The sequence below is a fragment of the Eleutherodactylus coqui genome, chromosome 1 (assembly GCF_035609145.1).
Source record: "Eleutherodactylus coqui strain aEleCoq1 chromosome 1, aEleCoq1.hap1, whole genome shotgun sequence".
In the NCBI taxonomy this organism is placed as follows: domain Eukaryota; kingdom Metazoa; phylum Chordata; class Amphibia; order Anura; family Eleutherodactylidae; genus Eleutherodactylus; species Eleutherodactylus coqui.
The window spans coordinates 192,928,872-192,953,422 of record NC_089837.1 but is presented as its reverse complement, the minus strand read 5'-3'; the positions used below and the strand labels follow the sequence as shown (position 1 = coordinate 192,953,422).

Here is a 24,551-nt window from a genome sequence, read left to right as displayed (position 1 = left end):
TTTTCTCCCATGCACTGAGATTCCAGAAGCTCACAAATGATACAATCTATCTGAGACTGACCTATATATTGGTCATTGTCTAATACACTTCAACTATATTCACATCATAACGGTACAAATAAACTAGAACATGACACATCAATGTGCATGTACGCCCCCAACATTATAACAACTCATGATTGGCTTAGTATGTAATGACTCTATGATTAACATATGTTAACGCCTCAGCTTCCAAACACGTGACCTCTAACTAGATGAGAACAGTGTTCATTATCCAAGTAGCTTTTCCTTATTGGTGTGTGAGGTCCCAGTGTCTTTCCCCTACCTCAGACAGGTTTCCCATGAGAAGGGTGCAGAGGAGTGTAGACCAACATTCTGCTTGCACATACCAGTGTATAATATTGAGAACGGTACATTCTGTAGGAGTCCGACTTTTTTTTATTTTTTTGGCCGTGTGGCTAGCTTGTAATTTTTATTTTTTTTAAAATATCATTTACTGGTTATTTTGTTGCCAAGAAGACGAAATTCTTATCCACTCACATAATGTGTGAGACCGCAAACGTGTTTTCCTTTTTCAATTGCATGCGAACAAGAAGAATCACAAGTGCATAAATACGCGTAGCTATAAACTGAAATGAGCGTCAGTGCGAAACGCTGTATCAACGAGATACGTAGCAAAAATTGAGATGCATTACTACGGCACGAGTTCTCACCCAGTTTTGCTTTCTTAATGCTTGAGATTTTTTATCCTTAGAAGCATCTTTTACCATTTATATTCTATCTAAACAAACGTTTTTTGTTTCTTGACCAGTGAAGGGTCAGTGTCACACACCAATATCCTTGCTTACCTCCAGTCCTGTGATGTGTAGGTTTTCCCTTGTTGTTTGCACCTGGCTATTACTGACAGCAGCTAAAGGTGTCTTGCACCACCTACAGCAGTTAGGAGAATGAGATATCTCCACATCACACCCCAGGTATTTGGGATTTTGCCCAATCCTTTACCCTGTTCTAATAAGTGGTTGTAAACAAGGCTTCTTAATTTACATATTACACTTCTAGGCTTTTAATTCTACCGAATACTTTATTTTGTTGTGGTATGTAATGTTGGTGTTTTGATTTGCATGACTGATGATGTGTGATAATGTAGTTGAGGGTTATGATCATGCTTTATATTTGCATTGCGCATGGCACAAGATAATGAAATGGAGCGCTTATTATGACTGCTTGGGCTGTCGTCATGCTATCATTTTGTACTACTTTCATTTTTTTTCTTTTCATTTTGGCACTTTCCATGCTGGGGCTGTGCTGCACTTTTGCTTTGGTGAGTTCTTCTCTACAATCTTGTTTCTTAGCACAAGTAATAATCAGATATCAGATTGACATGCTGTATTTCTCATCTGTGTCTGCAGAAGATTTTAAACAGATTCTTTAATCCTATTATCACAAGTTGCCCCAATACAGCTTTTTACTAGGGGTTTGTCTGAACCAGAGAGCCCTTTTTTAAAGAGGCCTGTCAGAAATAGTGACCTGTCCGGTTTGGTAAATGCTTGCATTCCCCATGAAATGGTAATCCTTGAGCAGCTTTTATTAGAACACTCCTAAATTCTGCTGTCCCTCTGTTGCTCTTCATAAGTTTATGAATAAATTGGCAACTGGATGTTACCATTCCCCTTGTCAAATGGGACAATACATCCCATACAGTTTGATACTTGTGCAACCAGTGCTCAGTTAGCACAAACGGTGCATTGGCATGTCCTATGTCTCGGCTGTGAAGACACAGGAAACTGGACGTGCCATGAGGTTTCGGTCAATGTGCATAATCTCGTAGGTCTAGAATTAGGCCGTGTGGTGTCTGTGAATTAACATTAACAGCACACTTCCTCAAATGTGGTAGTGTTAACCTAGCCTAGACACTGTAGGAACACGCCCATTTGACACGGAGAATAACTCCCAGTTGTCAATTTATTCATAAATATTCAGGAGGAATGACTGAGAAACAGCACAACTTAGTTATGAAAAAAGATGATCAGAATTATTGATGGGGCATGGAAGGATTTTCTGAATTGGACATGTCAGGAGAGCCAACAGGTCCTTTACATGTACTAATATCAATAACTTAATGGATTTTAGTGAAATGCACGTGTATGGATATTCAATTAACCTTAAAGCCATATACTTACTGCTGTATGCTGAGGTGGTAATAGGTTTGCTTTGACTGATTACAGTGTAACATTTGTTTTATGTATCTGTGGTTTTAAAAACTTGCTGTTCTATCAGTAGCCGCGCACACAAAAGGCTACAGTAAATAGTCCTCGCTATTGGTGAACTGCGGGCTAGCCATGGCCTTCTGCCACTGTTTGACAGCTGGGGAGACTGCTGTCAATGAAGAGATGGAGCGTGCAGTGGGGCCGGGCTAGCCTAGAGCTCCTGAATATCCAGGACAGTTTGTTGGTTCTTTTGTGTGCATTATTAGTTGGCGCAGTTTAAGCCCATGTAGTCCTTCCTTCTGTGATATTATTTATAACATTGTTGCAAATTTCTTTAAAACAAGTGACCGCCACCAGGTATAAAGCAGGCTTCCAAGCCCGCTCCATACACCACCTTCAACCGCCAAATGTACATTTATGGGGGGTGGTCGTTAACTGGTTAAAGACCTCCTGTGTCCTCTGATCGGTGGGACTGGCTGCGTACCATTACAGCTGCTGTCACCATTTATTTTTCTCTTTTTCTTGTAGACCCCCTTTTGCCTGCATTGGCTCCCATTCGATATAGAATTTTCTGCAAAGCGGAAGGTCTCCACCAATCATTGCCAGTGGCTGACATCATGTTTGATACTGAGCAGTAGGGACTGTCCACTTGACAGAAGACTAGTGCCAGGCCCCGTATATAATGGGGTGGTTGGCGGTGGAGGTAGTCTACAAGAAAACTAAAAACAGATAGAAACAGTAAAAGGATGCAGCCAGTACCCAGAGCTACTGTGCGCCGCCGGTCATGTGATGTGGAAGTGCATCACATGAACAATGCCGGCGTATGCTGCTCTCTGGGTACAGTAGTGCGCAGTATTAGGTGGGAAGAGCACAGCAGAGGACAAAATCTACTGCGGATCTGCAGCTAAGTCAAAATCCACACCAATGATGGGGATTTTTGACTGGGTTTTTGATGTGAAAAAGGTTGTAGGATTTTCCACTGCGAAAAATTCGACTCCTTTCCGCCCCACGTGGACCTACCCTGAGAATCTTTAGGGGGAAAGCGAAAAGCAGTTTTTAAATTGTAAAAACTATAGCATGTTATAAAGAAAAACAGTTTCCTGCTAAATTAAAAAATCCTGAAAACCGTTAATGTTCACCTTCCACTTTAGTCCACACTCAGTCTGAGGAAAAACAATTTGACCCTTTCCTCTACTTTCTGAGGATACCATCGATGATCGAACTGTAATTGAAAACTAGCTGCAAGTGGAAACTTCTAGGAATATGCTGGTTTTTCCTATATTTTTGTTCCCATATTCCAACCATTAGTTTTGTGACCTGCAATCGTTCAGTTGTCATGTTTTGACAGGCAACACACCTTACCCAGTATTAATGCAGGAATAGGTGACCTGTTTAAGGCAGCATAAGCGATCAAAACCTCATCGGGGTATGATCTATAGACATAAATTTTGGCTGGGTTCATATGGGCCGGAATTTCTGTGCGGCAATTCCGCCCCCGCGGCTCATAATCCCGGGATTAGCCAGCCAAGTGGATGAGATTTTGCAAAAATCCCATCCACACGGGGCTGCCAATCTGTTGTGGCAAAGCCAAGCGGAAACTGGCATGTGGCGCGAAATTCAATTCCGTGGCATGAACAATTTTTATTTTTTCTGCTGCGGACTCACTCCTCTCTGAGGAGAGAAAGCTGTAGCAGAATGCTGGGGGCCGAACCACTCAAACCCCTGGTAAAATGCTGCGGGTTTTGAAGCTGCAGCTCTCCCTGCAGTTTTTTGGTGCAGCTAAGCCACGGGATTTCAGTCCTGTGAGAACCCAGCCTTATACTTACATTAGTCATGCTTTGCATCAGCAAAATAGATACATTTTAGATGCTATATTTGCCTATATGGTATCACTGCATAATCACGACTATAGGACTTCAGCTATGTTCAAGGGTACTTTTTAAAAATATTTATTTTGTCAAATTTAGGGCATGATCACACCTTTACTGGGGCTCTGTCAGGGCTGTCAGTCTGTCTGTTTTATTTCCATTTTAACTGCACCGAAAATGCAACGAACAAAAAATTAAATAAATAAAAAGGAAATGTTTTAACGCATTTGAGTTTGGTGCGTTTACAAATAACAGAAAACAAAGGGAAAGTCTTTCCGTTTCTTTTTCAACTGCAGCGTTATTTGCGCTGTTTTGCTGATGGATGTATATCTTAATTTATAGATTTACCCTTTTGATAATATATAGCTAGAAGACTTCTAGTTACAATAACAAGTGCCTGTTTGAGATTATGTGCCTGTAAGGCATCTATTCAGAATATCAGGTGTCTGGAGTGAACATATTGCTTTAGGATTTGTGATAGCTAGGCATTGATTTTCTCCTACTATATAGTGGTGTAATTCTATATGGTACCATGTTTTTTGGAGTGAGTATAGTGTGAGAATAGACATTGCATATCTTTATCAGTTAATATTACCATGATACTGCCTTGCTTGGTTTTCGCAATGAGCCAAGTGTAGTTAAAGGCGAAACGTGTAGGAGTTTAGTTGTATGACAATCTGGACATAGTGGTGTCGTTGCTTCATAGTTTTTTGGATTCCTTTGAATTATGATCCCGTTATAATGGTGTCATTGTTTTGATTGCATTCAATATTGACTAGGTTCTGTTTGGCTGACATTAATTTTCCTTTTGGGTGCTCTGCGATTCATCATAGGCTAGTGCATACGGCTTAATAGGGATTGACGGGGCTCCTTGTGTTTTTAAATATACTAATAAAGCTTACATTTTGACAGCCAAACACATGTTTTTTTTGTTGTTGAGAAACAGGGTCCCTATGAATCTTACTCTTCTAACAATAGAAGTCAATGGCAGCACAGCATGATGATGCGACAGGATAGGAATACTGTTGCTTCCTGCTTTAAAGGAACTTTATTTAAATAAATAAAATATATAGAGAATTTATATTTTATTTAATTTCTAAAGGAAAAAAATAAGAATTTACTTTTGCACATCAGAGAGATCAGGTTCCAGCTGCTTCTAGGAATGTATGAGGAGCGGGAGAAAGCAGGATGGGAACATTATACACCATTAAGGAGCAGTGTGGCTGGGAAGCCAGTACTGGGGTACAGTGAAATGCCTACTAGAACCAGTAGTGTCGTGTGGTTTTTTTTTTTGTCCTTTTCTCCCTCTCCATAGATTTCTATGGGCAGCTGAAAATTTGTGTCCTCTCTGCTCTACAGATGTTGCCACTAAAATCCGCAAGTAAAACCACATATGCAAACACTTAATATCTTTTATTAAAATCCATGTCGGAATTCTGAGGCTCCGGTTCTGCATTACAGAGCAGGAATCTGTCAGATCCAAGTTGGAAAAATTCAACACTAATCTGACAGCTTGCTGTGTGAACAAGCCCTAATGTTACTTTCTTATATTCTCTTGTTTTGTTTATTTAATGAGTTGATTATAATCGGAGGTATACTTGAAATATCAAAGCATTGAAAGGTCCAATGATGCCAACCATTCCTCTACCATGAAAATCATTTATAGTCATTTAATTCTGTAGATTAGGATTTAAACATTTGCTTGTTGTTTTTCCCCCTTCTAACCCTTTGTCTTTTATTCTCCACATCAGTATTTGATGGTTTAGGCGATCTTCTTATACCAACAATGACCCCGTCATCTCAGCCAACATCACTCACATCAGCAAACAATGCCGGTGGCGCTGGCAAGGGTCTTGGCAGTGACCTTGATTCTTCTCTTGCAAGTTTAGTAGGCAGTAAGTCTTATAGTATTTATGCTCTTAATTTCTTTTTGTACTTAATTGTTGATTAGTTTAATAATCTTGTCTTCCCCTCCCCCTCACACCTCCCTTTCATATCCTTTTGTGTTATGGAGCAGTTCATACATATATTGATTTTGGATTTTCTCTTGGTGATCCAGTACTTATTCAGCATTTTCTTTTTACACCTTCAGGTGTTTGTATGAAGCTGAGCCCGCTTTGCACACAGAGGGGGTCGGCTGTTTTTGACAGCTGACATCTGTCCACAGCAGTTCAGAGATAACTCTGATTGCAGCTGCTAACCCTTTCTGACAGCAGAATTTAAATGCCCCAATCAGTGTTCAGGGATCCAGAATGGTTCACCTGTGATGAGATTGTGAGGTTCCGTTTGGTTGTCAAGGCCCACAGAGCTACCATGATTTATCACCTTTTAAGACATGCCTGTGGAGCTTTTTGATAGATTTATGGAATTTATACAGTATAACGCAGTACTATGGTATTGCATTATACTGTATGAGCGATTAAGTGATCACAAGTTCAGGTTTCTTGTGGGGACTAAGAAAAATGTAGAAAAGTGTAAAGAAAAAAAGATTTCTCAGTCGTATGAAAAGTTAAAGTAATGAAGAAAATAATTGGTATTGCTGCATCTGCAGAAGTTCTGATTATTACAATATCATAACAACATATTAATTCTGCACAGTGAACTGTGTGCGTGTATAAAAAAGTTAAATATATATATTTGCAATGCCAATCTGACCGGTACCAAATGGGTATGGTGCAATGTTTTTAAGGATGTTTCCATTAAGGTAACATGATAGCTACCCTTTAGAGATTGTTTCACAACAGTGAGCCCATCTTCCCACTGTCACGTTATTTCCAAATCCGTCTCCTATTTTGACAACGTGCCTTTTGTTATAGGATCTCACATGTGTAGTCTCTCAAACGGTCATGCCTAGGAGAACATACAGTAGCTGCAACAAATTAAGAAAATGAAAGACTTGATTCTCTCAGATGGAGGAGGATTAAATTTAGCCAGAAATTGAACCACTGTTAGTAGGTGGGAACTCCCTACCAAATGATGGAGGCGTGTTACCCCATTCATTTTCCACCATTTGAAACTAAGCAGATCTAGGCTTGGTGGTGGTCTCACATTTGGCATCAGAGGTAACAACTTAGAGGGCTTAGTAGAAAGATTATATTTAAAGCGAATGTTCCTCCAAATTCACAATGAATAGTAAGTAAGCGGGCTAGTATTACACAGATTGGTGACCATAGGACTATTTGAGCACATCCAATCCGGAAACATGTATGTAGCTATTCTCGATGCCTGAAGATCCACCCACAGCGATGCCTCCTCTCCCCCCAGAGTCTTAATTCATTGGGCAGTTCTAGCAGCTGTGTAGTAATTCATTAAGTTTGGGACAGAAAGAAAAATTAGCAAATGTAGTACAAATCTTATCTTGGTTAGTTGTATTGGTTTTATGGGGGGTATATAGCTTAAATACAGAGTTCATCCTTTGTGCATCTCGCAGTTTTGTTGCTAATAGCCTATCTGGTTTATTTGCATATTTGTATCTAGTCCATTGGAGTGTCCGTTCCACCTTTTCCAACAGGAGAGCGTCACTTTGCGACTTGATACCTTTGATCTCCTTGGTCCGTGTTGAGACCAAAAAAAAATCTAATTTGAAATTTGACCTGAAATTATGGGATCCCGGATAAGGGCCTCGTTCAACTGCCATCTAAATATATTTCTAGGGGCCATGTCGCAATTAATCTCAGAGCACAAAGTCATGATCCGACCAGACACATGGGTAATGCTTGGTGGTCATTAGGTGGAGTAAGAGGGATGTAAATATCAAAATATAATCGAGTCTTGAGTGAAAAAAGTGTATCCCCTCTCATTTCCGTGAATCTCTCCAGCCATTCACCAATATCAACTGAGACCATTTAAACGCCCACTCCCTGTCACTCGCTGAGAATCTATCTGGGTTATTTGATCTATCTAGGGTTGGACTAAAGGGAAAATTAACATCACCTGCCCACAACTTATCTTGTTAATACACTAAAAGTTTCTTAGCAATCGCTCGCATAGTGGGCCAGGGATTCTCCGAGCATACATATTAATTATCGCCAAAAACTGATCATGTAATTTTCCCAACATTATACCAAACCTCCTTCCTGATCACTTTCTATCTGTTCAGCTTGGAAAGGGAATGAATTATGCAACAATATGGCCACGCCCTCTAAAAAACAGACGTCTTGACAAAGTGTCTAGAATAGTGTTGATTAAAATATTTAGGGGCAGACTTGTGAAAGAAATGGGCCTCCTGGATGCAGATCACATCCAGCTTATATTTTGAGTATGTCAGGAAAGTCTTCTTTATCTTATTTGGGTAGTTAAACCCCGTTATACGGGTAAACCCCGTTATATTATGGGAGATTTAGGTGCACGCGTTATCTTTTCCTCCCGATACATGAGCAACTGGTGACCTGCAACCTTCGTAAAAAGAAAATGACATACAGATATATGGTGCAATTCCCCTCTGCCTAGTGCAGGAAGACATCGCATCCAAAGTAATAACCACTGTAAGGTCTGGAGACCTTTGTGCACAAGTATGGAATCTGGTTTTCCTATCAGAGAACCGACTAATATTGAACTTACCGGCAGCTATCAATCCACCGTTGGACTAGCACTTATTGTCACATTAGTTAACATATTCAAACATTCAAGATCGGTATTGTGGTGGGCTCTCACAGATTACTCTACAGGACTCACCACAACACCACATCCGTTCAAATTGAACATCAGTAAAATGGCTATAACCTATGAAAATCCACCATCCCACCTTCCCTCAAACCCTGATTCTTGATCACTGTCTTCAGTGATAAACTGGACTGACCAGCACCAGAGTCCCAGGTAGAGGGTCTGGCTGTAATTCGCAGGGAACGTGGAGTGATTCAAGTTCATCTAGGATAAGGGAGTGAATGCCCTGCTTCCTGGAGTCTCTCCACCCGGATCTGTGCTCTCTCCAGAGCCCCATAAGCCTCCTCCAGGGATCGGACTGAAAATGTCCTTCCGTGATGTTGGTAGAGAAGTGCAAATGGGAATCCCCACTTATATCTAATATTAGCTGAGCTCAAAGCTTGCGTAATCGGCCTGAAGGCTCTCCATTTTGCCAGCATTGTTGGAGCTATATGGGCATATAACTGAACCGAAGATGACATTCCCGGCAATGGCGTGAAATTCCTGGTCGTTGCAAGCAACTGATCCTTGACTTTGCTGTAGTGCAATTTTAAAACAACGTCCCTAGGGAGGTCTGGATTTGGAGGGCGATCCGTTCAATCCGCAGAGAAGTTTGCAGCAGTAACTCTGAGAATAGGTTAATTGCTGTTTCTTTCAAGGCTGTAATTGTCTCCGGAAGCCCTTGTATACAGATATTGGAGCGTCGAGACCTATTCTGCAAGTCTCCGTATTAGGCCTCTAACAGTTCAATTTTACTTTCCAAATCTGTCACATGACTACGATCTGCCTCCATGGGGTCTATAATGCCATCTGCTTTTTTTTCCAAGCCGTCTGTCCTCTGACTTAGATCTCTCACAGCGGTGGACAGTTTGGTTTTAAAGATCTTTTTCATCTGCTAACACAGATCGGAATGGTCATCAGAAATACGTCCAGCTTCTCCGGCCCCGTCTCCAACCTCTGGGTCTGGTCGGCCGTTGGGGGGGGATCTGTCTGAGATTGCCTGATATGTTCGCTTCTCAGAGTGCCTCTAGATGGTCTTTGGTATTGTGCCTTTGTTCTTAGTCATAGTTCCTTTAAATTCTGAAAACAAGCCAAAGGGTGCTGATCTGTGTTGAATAGAATATTATATCGTGACATGGTGCATACGTCCTGGTGGAGCAGAGTTGATGGACACATTCTCCAATGTCTCCCACTCCGCACAAGTGCCAAGAGGGGAGGCTAATGTTGCTAATAGTCTAAACTTCCGCTACTCCTTCTCTTGGCAGCAGCAGGATAGACTTGTAGAATTAGAGCAACAAGTAGATTGTAAATGTCCAGCACACAAATGATGTTGGGAAACAGGCTAGCACCTCTCTTCTGCAGGGCTTTTGATATATAGTGTCTGGATCTCTGAACTTAGATCCAATAAAAAAAATTTGAGCTAGTGTTAGCTAATCTTTAGTGTTCCATGTGTCACAGCACATTCCTCACCACTTAAATTTTGAAACGTTTTTCAGAACATTGCAATATGTTACATTAATACCATTCTTAAAAAAGACAGCTCATTTTGGGGAAAAAAAACATGTGTAACTATGCCATCAGAAAAATAAAAGCTATAATATAAATAAATAAATAAATAAATATATATATAGGCAAAAAGGCTGAAAGGCTGCAGCAGGAAGGGGTTAAATTACAGCTCTGACATTTGCTAGTATAAGAAAATAAGAGCTGAATGGAGACTCTTATGATACAATGCCTTAGAGGGTATTATAATTATGTTCCACAATTTGTAGATGTTCATATATATATTTTTAAAATTTTTATATTTATTTTTTTTTAACTCTTCTAGATCTTGGTATTTCTGGAACAACTGTTAAAAAGTAAGTACCTGCCAACATACCAGTCTGAAGCTATGTATATCTGTGTGGTGATTGCTGAAATGATATATTCTAAAAATATGAATGATGCCACTCCAATTTCAGACTTATAACGCTTTTTACTGGCCCGGACTTATGTATTAGGTCATGATTTTAATAGGTTCCCATGGCTAGAGTATAAAAGATCTTTGTGCAATGTTTGGGAAGTAGCAATCGTGTGACGTTTGGAAGAAGGTAGAAAAGTTTTGTTTCCTGGTTCTGGTCACTGTATAGGGGGAAGCTGCAAGTCACACGAAGGAAAGTCACTTCTCTCCCTCTACATTTTGATCCTAAGGGGTAGATGCAGACTATTTTATTTTTATTTTTTTGTTTACAGTGAACAGCAACAGGGACTGAAGGGATTTTAGGCGCACTCTGCTTCCATTTACTGAAAAAGCCAAAAATACCTGAAAGTCTGCAAAGCAGACACGGTCTCGTTCACATGTGCAGGCTATTAGTATATGCAGTCACTCCTCCCCATTCTGGGCTGGGTTGAGTGGGTGACTGCATATTAGCCTGCCAGGAACAAGCTGCTCCTCCACACATTATTGTCTGGCTTACTACATATCTTCAGGGCTTAAGGCCATTGCGCCTGCCCTACGGCGATTGTGCCGGTGGCGATTGTGCCTGCCTTATGGCGATCGTGCCTATGGCGACCGTGTCTGCTTTGCAGACTTTCAGGTATTTTTGGCTTTTTCAGTGAATATGTGTTTTTTTCTTTTTCCTCACCTCTGTGATTTTATGTAATTTATTGTGAGTTAGCGTAGGTACTGACGGAAGCGGTGTGACCTCGACGCGGTCCGTCAGCCTATGCGTTTTGGCCAAAATGCAGTACTAACACCCGCATTTTATTAGTATGCATTAGTATCTTTGTATGTAGTTTGCTAGTTGGTGGGGGAGCCCAAGATGTCAGCCAGTGTGGCCCACCTTGGAGATACAGGGCAACCCGCTGTCATATCAGCCAGGGTTGATATCCTGTATGGTGGGTCACCACCCATCTATGGCTGACATCTTTGGTATCGTTCACATGTGCAGGCTATTAGTATATGCAGTCACTCCTCCCCATTCTGGGCTGGGTTGAGTGGGTGACTGCATATTAGCCTGCCAGGAACAAGCTGCTCCTCCACACATTATTGTCTGGCTTACTACATATCTTCAGGGCTTAAGGCCATTGCGCCTGCCCTACGGCGATTGTGCCGGTGGCGATTGTGCCTGCCTTATGGCGATCGTGCCTATGGCGACCGTGTCTGCTTTGCAGACTTTCAGGTATTTTTGGCTTTTTCAGTGAATATCTGCTTCCATTTACTGAATGACTGTTGCTCCTGTGTGAAAGCACAGGAGCAATTTAGTCTTAAAAATACAATCATTGTGTATAAAGACACCCTTAGGGCTTAAGCCTACGGCTGGAATTATGCAGCATTCCCTGCGGCAGAAAAATGCAGCTATTAGGTTCTATTGAACCCAATGGCTCAGTCCTCACATGCGAGATTCTGCCAAGGGAAAAAAATCACGGCATGTTGTATTTTACTGAGACCGGTGGGAGGTCTCCATTAATAAAGTGCATTTTTTTCCCAATCGCCAGCGGGGACTTTTTTGTTTATCCCTGTGGGATTCCCGCAGCGTGAAACCGCAGGCATATCCCACTCCGTCCGTGAGCAGGAGGCCTTAGGATGCCTTCACACTAGCAATAAAATCTCGTGATTTTCACATGTGAGAGTGAAAACGCAGAATTATGATTTTCAATGGTTTCCTTCGTATCTGCAATGTTTTCACTCATGCAATGTTGCGTGAAAATAAAATCGCGGTATGCCATATCTTTCTGTGTTTTTTGCTTCTTTTTTTTTATCTCCCATGTTTCCCTATGGAACCTCCTTTTTAGAGCATTGCAAAGCACGAACTTGTGACTTTAAAGCGATGCCTTTTTAACATTAGAAAGTCCTATTGACTTTATTGCTAAAAATTGCGACAAAATTACAATTAGCAGCGATGTTCTTGTGAGAATAAGCAGCACTGCTGCTCAATCATTGGAAAAAAAGATTGCAGCAAAACCGCAATTGCCAGTGTGAATAAGCCCTTATTGCCTTTGATTGCCACACATGGGGTAATGGCATTCCACACCCCTCTCAATTATAAGGTTGACATGAGAAATTGCCTATCTAATCGTCCCCTACCCCTAATCATGACCTCTCTTTAACTAGAGTGTTTACCAGCACGTGGATGACTATTTCTGCTTTCTTCAGTTCTGATAACTGTGTGACAATATGTATGTAGACATAGAAGGGATCATGTTAGGTGCTGCTTAACCCTACTGGACCCCCACCAGTCAGACTTTTAGCCAAAAACATGAATATTTTTTTTTTTCTACAAATGTTACGTTTTGGTGCACAAATTGCAAAAAGCTGCCCATGAATGTAAAGTGCTGGGTGGCATTTTTATATTATTCGGTTTCTGGGGAAAAAAACAAAAAAAAACATGAAACCTATTACATGGGAATGCATTGGTATTATGTTGTATTCGTTTGTCAAGTGTAAAAAATTTGTTTTGGCAGTAAAAGGAAAATAAACCTAAGGCTCTAACCAAATATCTGTCTCTAGTGATTACACTTGTGGTAGACCAATGAAACTTGATCTAATGCTATCCCAGGCGCTACTGTACCGTGAACTCAAATTACAAATTGCAAAATGAAAATGGTTTCTTCTCCTGACTCTTGACCAGCCATGTGGCCTCTTCTCCACTGGGAGCACAGATCTGGAATCCACATTCTGGGGAGTGCTGAGGGTCCAACTAGTCGGACTTGCTGATTAGATGGTCATAACATGTTCAGTGAATATGCCCTAAAAGTCACTAATGGCTAAGTTAATGGCCATGCTTTTACTGATGTCCATAGAAATCGTTACCACACACCAGAGGCGTAACTTGAAGCTTCTGGGCCCCCAACTATAATGCTTTATGCATAGTACTAGGCTCTCTATATGGAGAAGAGAGGCCTTTAAGGGGCCCGGGTGCAGCCACATCCTCTGCATCCCCTATAGTTATGCCCCTGCCACATACTATATAAAGGCCCTTTTACATGCAACTATTATCGCTTGAAAAATTTGTTCAACGACCGAAAATGAGCAATAATCGTTGCATGTAAACGCGGCTATTGAGCACTTTCCATTTCAACAATGATTTTAAGGTTAACTTTAAATCCTTTGTTCAGCCACTAAGAGCTAAAGCTAACACATTTATCTCTCAATAGACTGCACGCTGTTCGCCCCATGGCATGTTTATACTAGCCGGGAGAGAACAATGTGTTATTGGCCCCTATTATTTTAGTCTTATTCTGTGCACCAGTCAGCCAGGCTTTACTTGTTTAGTGTATCAGTGTATCCATGCCATATTCTTCTCATTTCAGTGTATTAACTTGGCTTATTATTTTGCAATGTAACTGTTCAGGGGAGACCTTCAGTGGAATGCGGGAGAGAAAAAGCTGACAGGTGGTGCTAACTGGCAACCAAAGGTAGCTCCAGCCACATGGGCGTCCGGTAGTCCGTCAACTGCTTCTATGGTATTGTTATAAAGTCATTTATATAAGTGCATTTGTAAGGAGAACTTGCAGACTGTCTCAGATATTTCTATTAACCCTTTAGTGACTGCCAATACTCCTTTTTATGGCCGTCACTAATGGGCTTTAAACCTGCACATGCATCTTTTTTTTTTTTTCTTACGGAGGCAGTTTGGCTGACTGACAGCCAGACTCCTGCTCTAACAGCCAGGGGTGGAGAAACCTCAGACCTTGCTGTTTGTGGCATGTAAGGGGTTAAACTGCCAACGGTTGTATGTAAGCAAATGACAAATGGGAAGGGGCTCCTCCTTTCACCCATTAGCACCCCACAATGCAATCGCAAGGTATCAATGGGCTCCCATGGCATCTGGAGGCCTGACAACGGCCTTTGTCTGCCAATGTAACTCAACCTATTAGACCCTGCCGTCCTATAAGCTGATGATATAGGTTTAGTAAAATGCACTACATAAGTAATGCAGTGTATTATCTTAAAGAGGTGATCATTCAATCTCTAAGTGTTCTGGATGCATTAAAGAAAACAAAAAAAAAGAACACTTTTCAGAGTTCAATACAGTTTAATTTACAATAAAAGCCAGTTAAAAAATATGCAGTTTTCCTCCCAAATACTTTTTTTTTAAAATAGATTAATTATCAAACAAAAAAAACATTTTTTTTTTTTTTTTATTATTTTTTTTTAAAGGCAGTGCATAATGGGTATTACCGTGTTCGTAAGGGCCCAAACAATATTTTGTTTGTTGTCTCGTTTGGTGAATGCCACAAAAATCTTAAAAGTAATCCCCCAAATTGCAACATTTTTTTTTTTTTTTGCCTCCCAAAAAATACAATAAAAATCTGTTCAAAAGTCCATGTGTATCTCAAAATGGTGCCAGTAAAAACACCTTCTCGAAGAAATGTGCCCTCACACAGATCCATTGCTATAAAGATGTTTGTCCTAAAATACTGATTTGAATTGTTTTCCTTTAAAAACCTGGAGTTTTTGGAGGTTTTTTTTTCTAACTCCTTTAGCACACAAAAAAGACATAAGCATCATATGACATTCATTATGCTGATCCAGATAAAGAAATGATCGCACCCCATAGTGGTGCCATTTACAGATCCTACTAGTCCCACATAAAAAACAACTCTGAGCTGGCTATGTCAACGAGTTATGGCTCTTACAATGAGACTATGAAAATTGCTTGATCCTTAAGGTTCAATAGGCTGGTGACTAAGGGGTTAGTGTCTGTCTGTCATGCAAGCATACACACACAAAACAATGAAACCTTATTATAAATTATGCACATATAAAATCATGTTTTACCACCATTTCCATTTCTGGTGCAGCATTTGTAAAAGTGCTGTCTTTTTCATACTGTACATCTGAGTATGTATATTTACCTGTTTGAAGGGGCTGCTGCACTCAGATGAGTGATGCCACCTTTTCTTTGGGGCTGTGATGTCACACGGACCTCCTGCCTATTCAGGTGAATGTGAATGAGCTGCAATACCAGGCACAGCCACTGTGCAATGTAAGCGCTGTGCCTGGTACACAGAGTGGCTGTAGCGCACTCTCGAGCATCGCGACCTCTTCAGTCTGCTGATCAGTGGCAGTGCCAGCAGTTGCCCGATTACTGAGCTGACTTTTAATGATCTATCCTAAGGATAGGCCATCTATATTTAAGTTCCAGAAAACCCCTTTTTTGAGAAGTTACAGGATTTTAAATATTAAGTATTTTTTCAACAACTTAAACATATATAATTTTTTTTCTTTTAGCAAGGATCTGTTCCTCCAGTCAGTGGGGGGGCCCAGGCAGCAAGTGCTTCTCCAGGTGCCCAGCCAGCAGCAGGATTTGGTTTAGTAAGTATTCTAATTCTACTAGACCATGCAATAGGGGGCGGTCTCTGCTTAGACTGGTCCTGTATTTCTGCTCTCAATTTTCCCCTTGTCTAATGATGGCTCCCACAGCTTCCTACTGCTCTGGGATGGTCAAGATCATGTCAGTCATTAGGCACGTGGGGACGTTGGGGGTGTGCAAGGTCTGAGAGCAGAAACACAAGACTGAGCCAAGAAGAATGACTGTTGGATGTCTAGTGTTCCTTTACATACGGTGCTAAGAGCAGAAAACCTGAGATTTCTCAGTGATTGTAGTAGTGCTGTGGCCACGTGTTTTTGCTTCTGCTAACAATGTGGTAACAGTTATGCCAATTTAATTCTGATTTTAAATTGCTTAAACATGTGAGGTCTTGGTGCACATTTTGATCAAAATCTCTGAGCCCAGCATAAGGTCACCTTCATGTGGCAGATGGGCTCACATGTTAACTGGTTAGGCATTAACAGTCACCCCTAGGATATCAATGGCCAAAAGATATTTTATTGGTCAGCCTGTTATTTTGTCTCAATCACTTTTCTATATAATCTCTTTTGTTTGCTATTAGAGATGAGCGAGCACCAAAATGCTCGGGTGCTCGTTACTCGAGTCGAACTTTCAGTGATGCTCGAGAGTTCGTTTCGAGTAACGAACCCCCTTGAAGTCAATGGGCGACTCGAGCATTTTTGTATATCGCCGATGCTCGCTAAGGTTTTCATTTGTGAAAACCTGGGAAATTCAAGAAAGTGATGGGAACGACACAGAAACGGATAGGGCAGGCGAGGGGCTACATGTTGGGCTGCATCTCAAGTTCCCAGGTCCCACTATTAAGCCACAATAGTGGCAAGAGTGAGACCCCCCCCCCCCCCTGCACTGTCAGCATAAAGATCGTTCTCCTCTGCCACAGCTGTAACAGCTGTGGCAGAGAAGTACGATGTTAGCCCATTGAATTCAATGGAGATGGCAATACAGCCAGCTCCATTGAAAGCAATGGGCTGCCGGCGATCGCGGGATGAATTGTCGGGAAGGGCTTAAATATATAAGCCCTTCCCTGCAATTCATCCAGAAATGTGTAAGTAAGTAAGTTTTACATTACATTACATTACATTACATTACATTCACCTGGTCCCTGGCTGTATTGCCGGCTCCATTGAATTCAATGGTCAGTGCTCGTTTAAGCGAGACGAGTACCGCGTGGTGCTCGTCTCGAGTAACGAGCATCTCGAGCATCAAGCTCGGACGAGTATGCTCGCTCATCTCTATTTGCTATGTTATCCTATTCATATGTCAAACCTAACGATCCCTTATTGAGATAAATATAATTTCAGTCTAGATATGCTTCCAACAGAATTTGACGTCGCAATTTTGCTTTGTGTGGGTTGTTTGACTGTGACTTTAGATATGCATTGTATTGCAATGTGTAAATGCGTCTTTTGATCTTTTAGAGTAATTTTAAAAATGATTTTCAGCTGTTTACACGTGTTGGAATATTTTGTTTCAATAATATTCCTCCTTTCTTTCATTTAGCCTGCTTCTGGGACAGGGGTACCAATGATGCCACAACAGCCAATGATGTACGGCCAACCTATGATAAGGCCGTCATTCAGTGGTGCTTCTGCTTCCGGTGCCCCGGTAATGTTATATTCTTAGAGGTTTGGTTTTTGTTTGTATGTTTCTCATGACTTTGCTTATGTGTTACTTGATGACTTACTTACAGCTGTCACCAAGTCTGACTCCTGCTTCACAAAGTCCCAAAAAGCCCCCCTCAAAGGATCCATTAGCGGATCTCAACATCAAGGACTTCTTGTAAATCTGTAAGGTAATAAGATAATTCTCTAATTTTCTTATGTTCGATTTGACTTTTTGCATCAGAGGATATTCATTATTGTATAGGAAAAGGGAAGAAAAATCTTTCATTAATACAACTCTATCTTTCAAATACGGCTTTGTGCAGAAAACTGTGTGCAAGTAGAATGTCAGAGCTGAAAGTAACATTGCTAAATTATATTTGCATAAACCCACTAAAATGTTTAACGCTTATTAAGTTTTTTCTTTTTTCTTTCTCATAGTTACAGGTGCATACACTGGCAATTAAATGCAGGGAATGAAGGACTTGAACATACCTGCCAAACTAGAGAGATTCCCATAGATCAGATGGGATTCTGTCTGTCTTACAATGCATATTGAGATTACTTGGATCTCATACAAAATCATGAAATTTGACGATTATGAGTTTTTTTTTATTTCCTAAATTTCAAATGTATGTAGTGGTCCTGGTCCTTATTTGCGGCTGTGCATACATGTTTCCTTCCGCTATCTGTTGTTCCGATGGATTTCACTACAGATACAGCAAAGCTTTAAAGGGAAGCTTTACTCTCCTATAAGTTTTATACTTGCAGTACTCCCTTTACCTGCGCTGTCACCTTAGAAGGGAAACTTAATCTAAATACTTGGTTCCTCCCAACCGAGCTACCAAATGTAGAACATCGCCTACTTTATTTTTTCTGTGGGGGATGATGACAACATGGTCAAAAATTACGGTCTCGCCTGTGACAGGGAGATGTACAGGAGAATCACATATCTTCTCTGCTGCGGGCTGTAAATTCAGTATTCCATATTCTCCTTCAAACTGCTGTATCTGCAGTTCTGTACAGCCAATCTGCATGCCAAGGCTTTTGGCTTTAAGATGACAGAAAAAATATGTTGGTAGCCCTGGTTTTGGACCAATGGAGCGCGTTCTGCTTTAATGTTCTTATCCTGCAGTATGAACAGAGTTCCTCCTACACTTCTGGGGAGTTAAATCTGAGTTCCTTTTGACCACTTTTATAGGATACTTCCCTGGTTGAACCACTCCTGCTTCCATCATGTAAGCTATTTGTTCAGGTATGGAAGGTGGCCAGAGATGTGGTGGTATTCCAAAATATTTTGGGCTATGCCACTTTGGTGCAACTCACTCTTGCACCACCTCCTTAACCTGTCATCTGATATTAGGATTTGCACCTTGAGAGATATATTTATACAGGACAATCTACCCTGTTTCCCTGAAAATAAGACCTACCCCACAAATAAGCCTTAGCATTTTTTGAGGATGCAGCATTATTTTTCTGGGTTTTTGAGGATGCTTAAATTATAACCCCCTACTCCAAAAACAAACCCGAGCTACGGTTTATAAAAAACTTAGTGTCCAGACAGCTATACATGTACAAAAAAAAAAGTTAAAGCTTTTGGAGCAAAAATTTAATATAAGACCCTGTTTTATTTTCTGAGAAACTGGGTAGGTCTGTATTCTGATTTGCAAAAAGACTAGGTTCTTCAAATAGCCTATTCTTACCCATATCTTCAACTCGGGCATGTCTTATTTTCCCAATTTTTCTGCTTCCCAGACTCCAATCTCTCCTCATCTATTAATTGGGGTCTTCAGGTCTCAAGAACTCTGTGGACTAAGAGCAGTCATGTATACTAGCTTTATACTTATTCCAGTTGGAAGAATATCTCAAGGGGGTAGCATAAGGCTGTCCTGGGCCCAGTGCTCTACATTTTTATAAATTATCTAGTTCAGGGAACTGAGGGAAAACTGATCAAATTTGCCAACGACTTAAAGCTCAGAGGAATAGCCAACACTAGAGTATAGCGAGCGGATTCAAAAAGATCTAGACAAGCTTGCATAGTGGGTGGCAACTAACACAATGTTGTTAAACAGGGATAAATTCATCTGGGTAACAAAAATGAAAAGCGCACATACAGAATGGGAGGAATTGGGTTAAGCAGCAGCACATGTTCGGTCTGTGATCCATTAATATACCCAAGTCTTTTTCACATGAGTCAGCAGTGTGATGCAGCAGCAAAAAAGGCAAACACTATTCTGGCATATACAGTATTAAGAGAAACATAGTCTCGATCACGTGAGGCGGTAATCCCCCCTCTGCGGAATCCACAATATGAATCCAGAATAGCAATCGTATGATCCACAGCAATATGCTATTCAATCAAATGCATTGGATTACACAGTTCCGCTCACATTAGCAGGTCGGAATTGAGTAAACCGCTCGCAGATAATAAAACGCAGCATGCTCTAGTTTACTGCTGAACCTGCGACCAAAGAGTTCATTGTGCTCTGGTCGCTGATATACCCCCAGCCCATACACAATTACATTGCGTGTGAGAGGTGGGTACCCATGTCATCACTAAGTGACAGCGCAGGAAATGCAAACAAAAAAAAGCTCTACTGCACATGACCACCTGCATGAGTACAAGGTCATACAGGGTGACCTGCTGTGGTCACAGCTGGAATCTGCTGCAGGCCACCCGCACACAGAATCCGACCCAATTATGTGAGCCTGGTCTTAGTATTCCAGGTAAGGTCTGACTGTGTCCAGTTCTGGGCACCCCAATTTAAAAAAGACATAGACAAACTGCAGCAAGTTCAGAGAAGAGTTACCAAGATGGTGAGCGGTCTGCAAATCGCGTCCTATGAGGAACGGTTAAAGGATCTGGGAAGCTTTAGCTTGAAAAAAGAAGGCTGAGAGGAGACTTAATAGCTGTCTACAAATATCTGAAGGGCTGTCACAGTGCAGAGGGATCAGCCCTATTCTCATCTGTTCAAGGAAAGACTAGAAGCAATGGGATGAAACTGAAAGGGAGGACACACAAATTAGATATTAGACAGTGAGGGGGATCAATGAGTGGAACAGGTTACCACCGGAGGTGGTGAGTTCTCCTTTAATGGAAGTGTTCAAACAAAGGCTGGACAGATAGCTGTCTGGGATGATTTAGTGAATCCTGAGATTTATCACTTAATGATTCTATTGATTTCTGTTCTAAGTCTCACGTAATTTACATGTTGTACCAGTGGATAATAAAGTGAACTGTTGTACTGGCATATGATAAGTGATGTATGACGTATATCTTGACAGAATGTGTAGAGCTTTATCGACTGGTGCAGACTTGTTACGTGATCTAAGTATGCCCTTCAATAGCCAGGTTTTGGGCAGTAGTCATAGATTTTCTCTCTAGTCTCCTCTTCCGATTTCATGTACCTCCCAGCTTTGCCTTCTTCGGAGCCTGAGGCTAAATGGTCACATTTATGTGAGAATCTTTTTGAGAGCGTTTTTACTTGTGTGCAAATTCATTGCATTGAGGTGGTATTGCCACAACACCCCAACTCGATGTGGAAGCTGCAGCAAACCAGATATTGCCTTTTATAAAGCTGTTCTCTTCAAAAATCTTAAAGATAAGTTTCCACATGTGTGGGATTTCTGGTACAACTCTCCACAAACTCTTCCCTTCTGTGCATCACAATTTGTAGGAGGTCTACTTAGTTACTGACGTTTTATGTGTCCAATTATCTGGTCTAAATAAGGGAGATGAAACAATACCTCCACAGCACCACCTATTGGAAGGCAGCAATACCTAAAGTCAATGTTAGACTCTTTTTATACAAGCCTTTTAACAATGACCAGGAATTGAAAGCAAAGCCAGACTCCAGGTACAGACAGCTGTTTCAGGGTATTTGCCCTTCATCAGTGTACAGTAGGTGTCTGACTTTGCTAGTGAGAGGCCTGGGACGGGGGTCAGAAATGCTATCTTTTCTCCTTTAGGGAGAGCACTTAGACGGTGAGTGAGGAGATTTAAAAGTCCATTTATGCTTTTCTGGGTAATATGCAAATAAGGGAGATATTGGTTGTGTGATAGCTGGTATCTGTGTATCAAAGAGGTTATCATGCAAAAAATATTCCTTCTAGTTAAATATTTCCTTTTTGTATTTGCACTTATTAAAATTCTGAGTTGGGTTTGTTTCCATCCCCAGATGTTCCAGGGCTAATGTTTAGAATAGCGCCACCTGCTGTCTTTATTCTATGTCCAGTATAGTAATTGTTCCACCTGCTTAGTCTTCCTCCATTCTGCTCCTCTGGGTATGTGGAGGGATTCCTGGTGTGATGAACGAGTGCTTCTGATGTTGCTCTGCATGTCTTATAACTTGCTGCATCTTATCTGATGTTAGAAGAGTGAGGCAGCGTTACTGTAGAGAAGGAAGACTGAGCGTAACTGTTCCAATGCTCGCACACAGAGATGGACGCAGAATGTGCTCGTGTTATTGCTGGAGTCTGTGGGGCCATGGCTCCAAGTCACACTGTCTTTACCTTGTTTATACATGCCCCTGTTCCTCCATACAGGCTACTCTTCTGCACATTCGCAGCGCCAGAAGCAGAACTGTTTTTCTACTGCTAGAATTTCCTATGCAGGAACAGACCTATCTATGATTGTAGTGGGATACTACTTTTATAAATAGTTTTATCTTTTGGCTTAGCAACCAGAAGCATCAGAACATGATCGATTTCTATATAAAGCTAACACAGATGCCATACAGTAAGGCCTCCCTCACACAGGCGTTTGCAGAAACGCAGCGTTTCTCAATGCTGCATTTACTGTGGTATCTGCAGCCTAAACATTGTCAAAAATGCTTGACAATGCTGCTCTTACAGCACAGCTGAAAATGCAGGCAAGGATGCTGGGGGGAAAAAAAAAAAATCTATGCTCACCTAGTTGTCCGGGTCCTGCCACTGTTCTGTGGAGCTTCTGGCAATTGTCAGCGCCGACAGAGGATCTTTTGCTAGTTACAGGGTTTGAAGACCCCCGCCTCCAGCAAGAGATTTCTCTGATTGGCTGAGCCTGTTGAGTGTCAGTTGGCTCAACCAATCCCAGCCAGCGATGCACCAATCACAGCTTTCATTGGCCGTTTTCAGCCAATGCTGGATACATTCAAAGATAGAGCATGCATGGCTGTCAAAGCGCAGCGTTTTGATGCTTGTGTGAACAGGCGCATTGAAATGAATGGGAGCGTTTAGCACAGCGCTAAAAAGGCAGCGCTAAGTGCTGTACAAAAACGTCTATGTGAGGGAGGCCTTAAAAAACTGAAATGTGTCTACAAAACTAGTTTGATTTATTTTATTTTTTTTCTCCTAGATCCTGTTTTGTGACCTGAATATGTGAGTCTGGAGCCTTCGAAGAACAGATTGCTGCTCAGAGTTTTCTAAGTGAGCCACCAGTACCAAACCCAGTGCTTAGATTTCTCTCTTCTGAAACGCGTAGCACAGCTGTGAAAGTAATCATTAGGATTCTGTATTACCCTAGCAGTAACCCGCTAGTATATATCATTTTGTTCATTTTTGTGTTTTTGGGTTTTCTGTGTTTTTCAATGAGTGGGTGTAACCTCCCCCATGCCTTCTAGTGTTTTTCTTGCCCCTGCCTGGTGGGGGCAGAACACACAGCTGTTGTGTGCTGAGCAGTCTGGACAGATGTGTCTGTGTTTTTCTGAATGTTTCAATGTATATAATGTTTGGACATCCCCTGTTTCTTCTATCAAATATAAAATCTTGTGTGATCACGACAGAAAACACTCCAATACAACCATTGTTTTGTCTGAGTGAGAACTACCCACAGGACTATTTAATTGTGGAAAAGCAAATTGTTTTTGTGGTACTTTATATGTTTAAGGTTATTTATAAGTTAAAAGAATATGAAATGAACTCTTCCTCCATGTATATCGTTATGCACTCCTATAGAGACAAATCATATTAGAAATATATCATATTTATCTTTTTTGTTGATTTTTAAATAATATATATTTTAATTATTTTTTTTTTTCAGTTTTTGCATCAAAACTAGTATATTGGTCCATTTTGCAAAATGAATATCTCTTCCTTGTAGTTGCAGCAGGGCTACTAAGTTCCGTGGAGTGTTACAAAGAACTACATTTTTTTTTTTTCTTAAACTTTATTGTACATTTCATCTTGTTTCGTGTTTAATTTAGCGCTTTTTCTCTTCAGTTCACTGTGAGTAGTTTTGTACAGTTTGTGACTGAATCTCATGCATATTAGCAAGGTCCACCCTTCCTTTACATATTGTGCGCGGTTCTTCTTCTTTTTTTTGTTTTTGTTTTGTTGCCACACTCCTCCCATTGTGTGCTGACAGCTTTGGCTTAAGGTTTTGGTGCATACAAATAAGGTCACTGTTGATCAGTGTTACAAGTGGCTTGGCAGCTGTTTGTAGAAATTTATTGGATAGGAACGACGTTCACCTGTTGTAAGTCTTTCAATTTATTTATTCGGTGGTCGTATCTGAATTTACTGTGGGGGACAACATACACTCTAAATGGGGATCAAGTATTTAAAATCTATTTCAAACTGGCTTTCCTTTGTATCATGGTTTAAAAACCCAGTGCATGTATGCCCTGTGAGATGCAATAAACACCTTGAACAGAAGCAAATGCAAACTACTGCTTGAGCCTGTGTTTTTTTTTTGTTTGTTTTTTTTTTGTTTCATTAAAATACTTTGCCTGCCTGTGTTTTTATTGAGCATATTGTCATGTTTGAATCATATAACCTAGGGGTTGTTTCATTAGACATTCACTTTGACAGTAGCTTTCTGTGGCAGCTCCAACACCTGAGGAATCTCTCCTGTAGCAGCTGCTGTGCTAGAAATGTCGTATTACATGGCAGCCTATGGGGCCCTTCACACAAGTGTAT

General features: G+C 41.0%; 1 protein-coding gene across 1 annotated transcript in view; it reads left to right on the top strand.

Moving 5' to 3' along the window:
• Positions 1-24,298, top strand: part of SNAP91 (synaptosome associated protein 91) — a 105,660-nt gene extending 81,362 nt beyond the window's left edge. Inside the window, exons 20-26 of the mRNA XM_066573966.1 lie at positions 5,827-5,970; positions 10,545-10,575; positions 14,050-14,161; positions 15,933-16,016; positions 17,554-17,658; positions 17,744-17,845; positions 22,990-24,298. Coding sequence (XP_066430063.1) covers positions 5,827-5,970; positions 10,545-10,575; positions 14,050-14,161; positions 15,933-16,016; positions 17,554-17,658; positions 17,744-17,836 — 569 coding nt within the window. The 3' untranslated portion in view covers positions 17,837-17,845; positions 22,990-24,298. The remainder of the gene's footprint in view (positions 1-5,826; positions 5,971-10,544; positions 10,576-14,049; positions 14,162-15,932; positions 16,017-17,553; positions 17,659-17,743; positions 17,846-22,989) is intronic.
• The last annotated feature ends 253 nt before the right edge of the window (positions 24,299-24,551 follow it).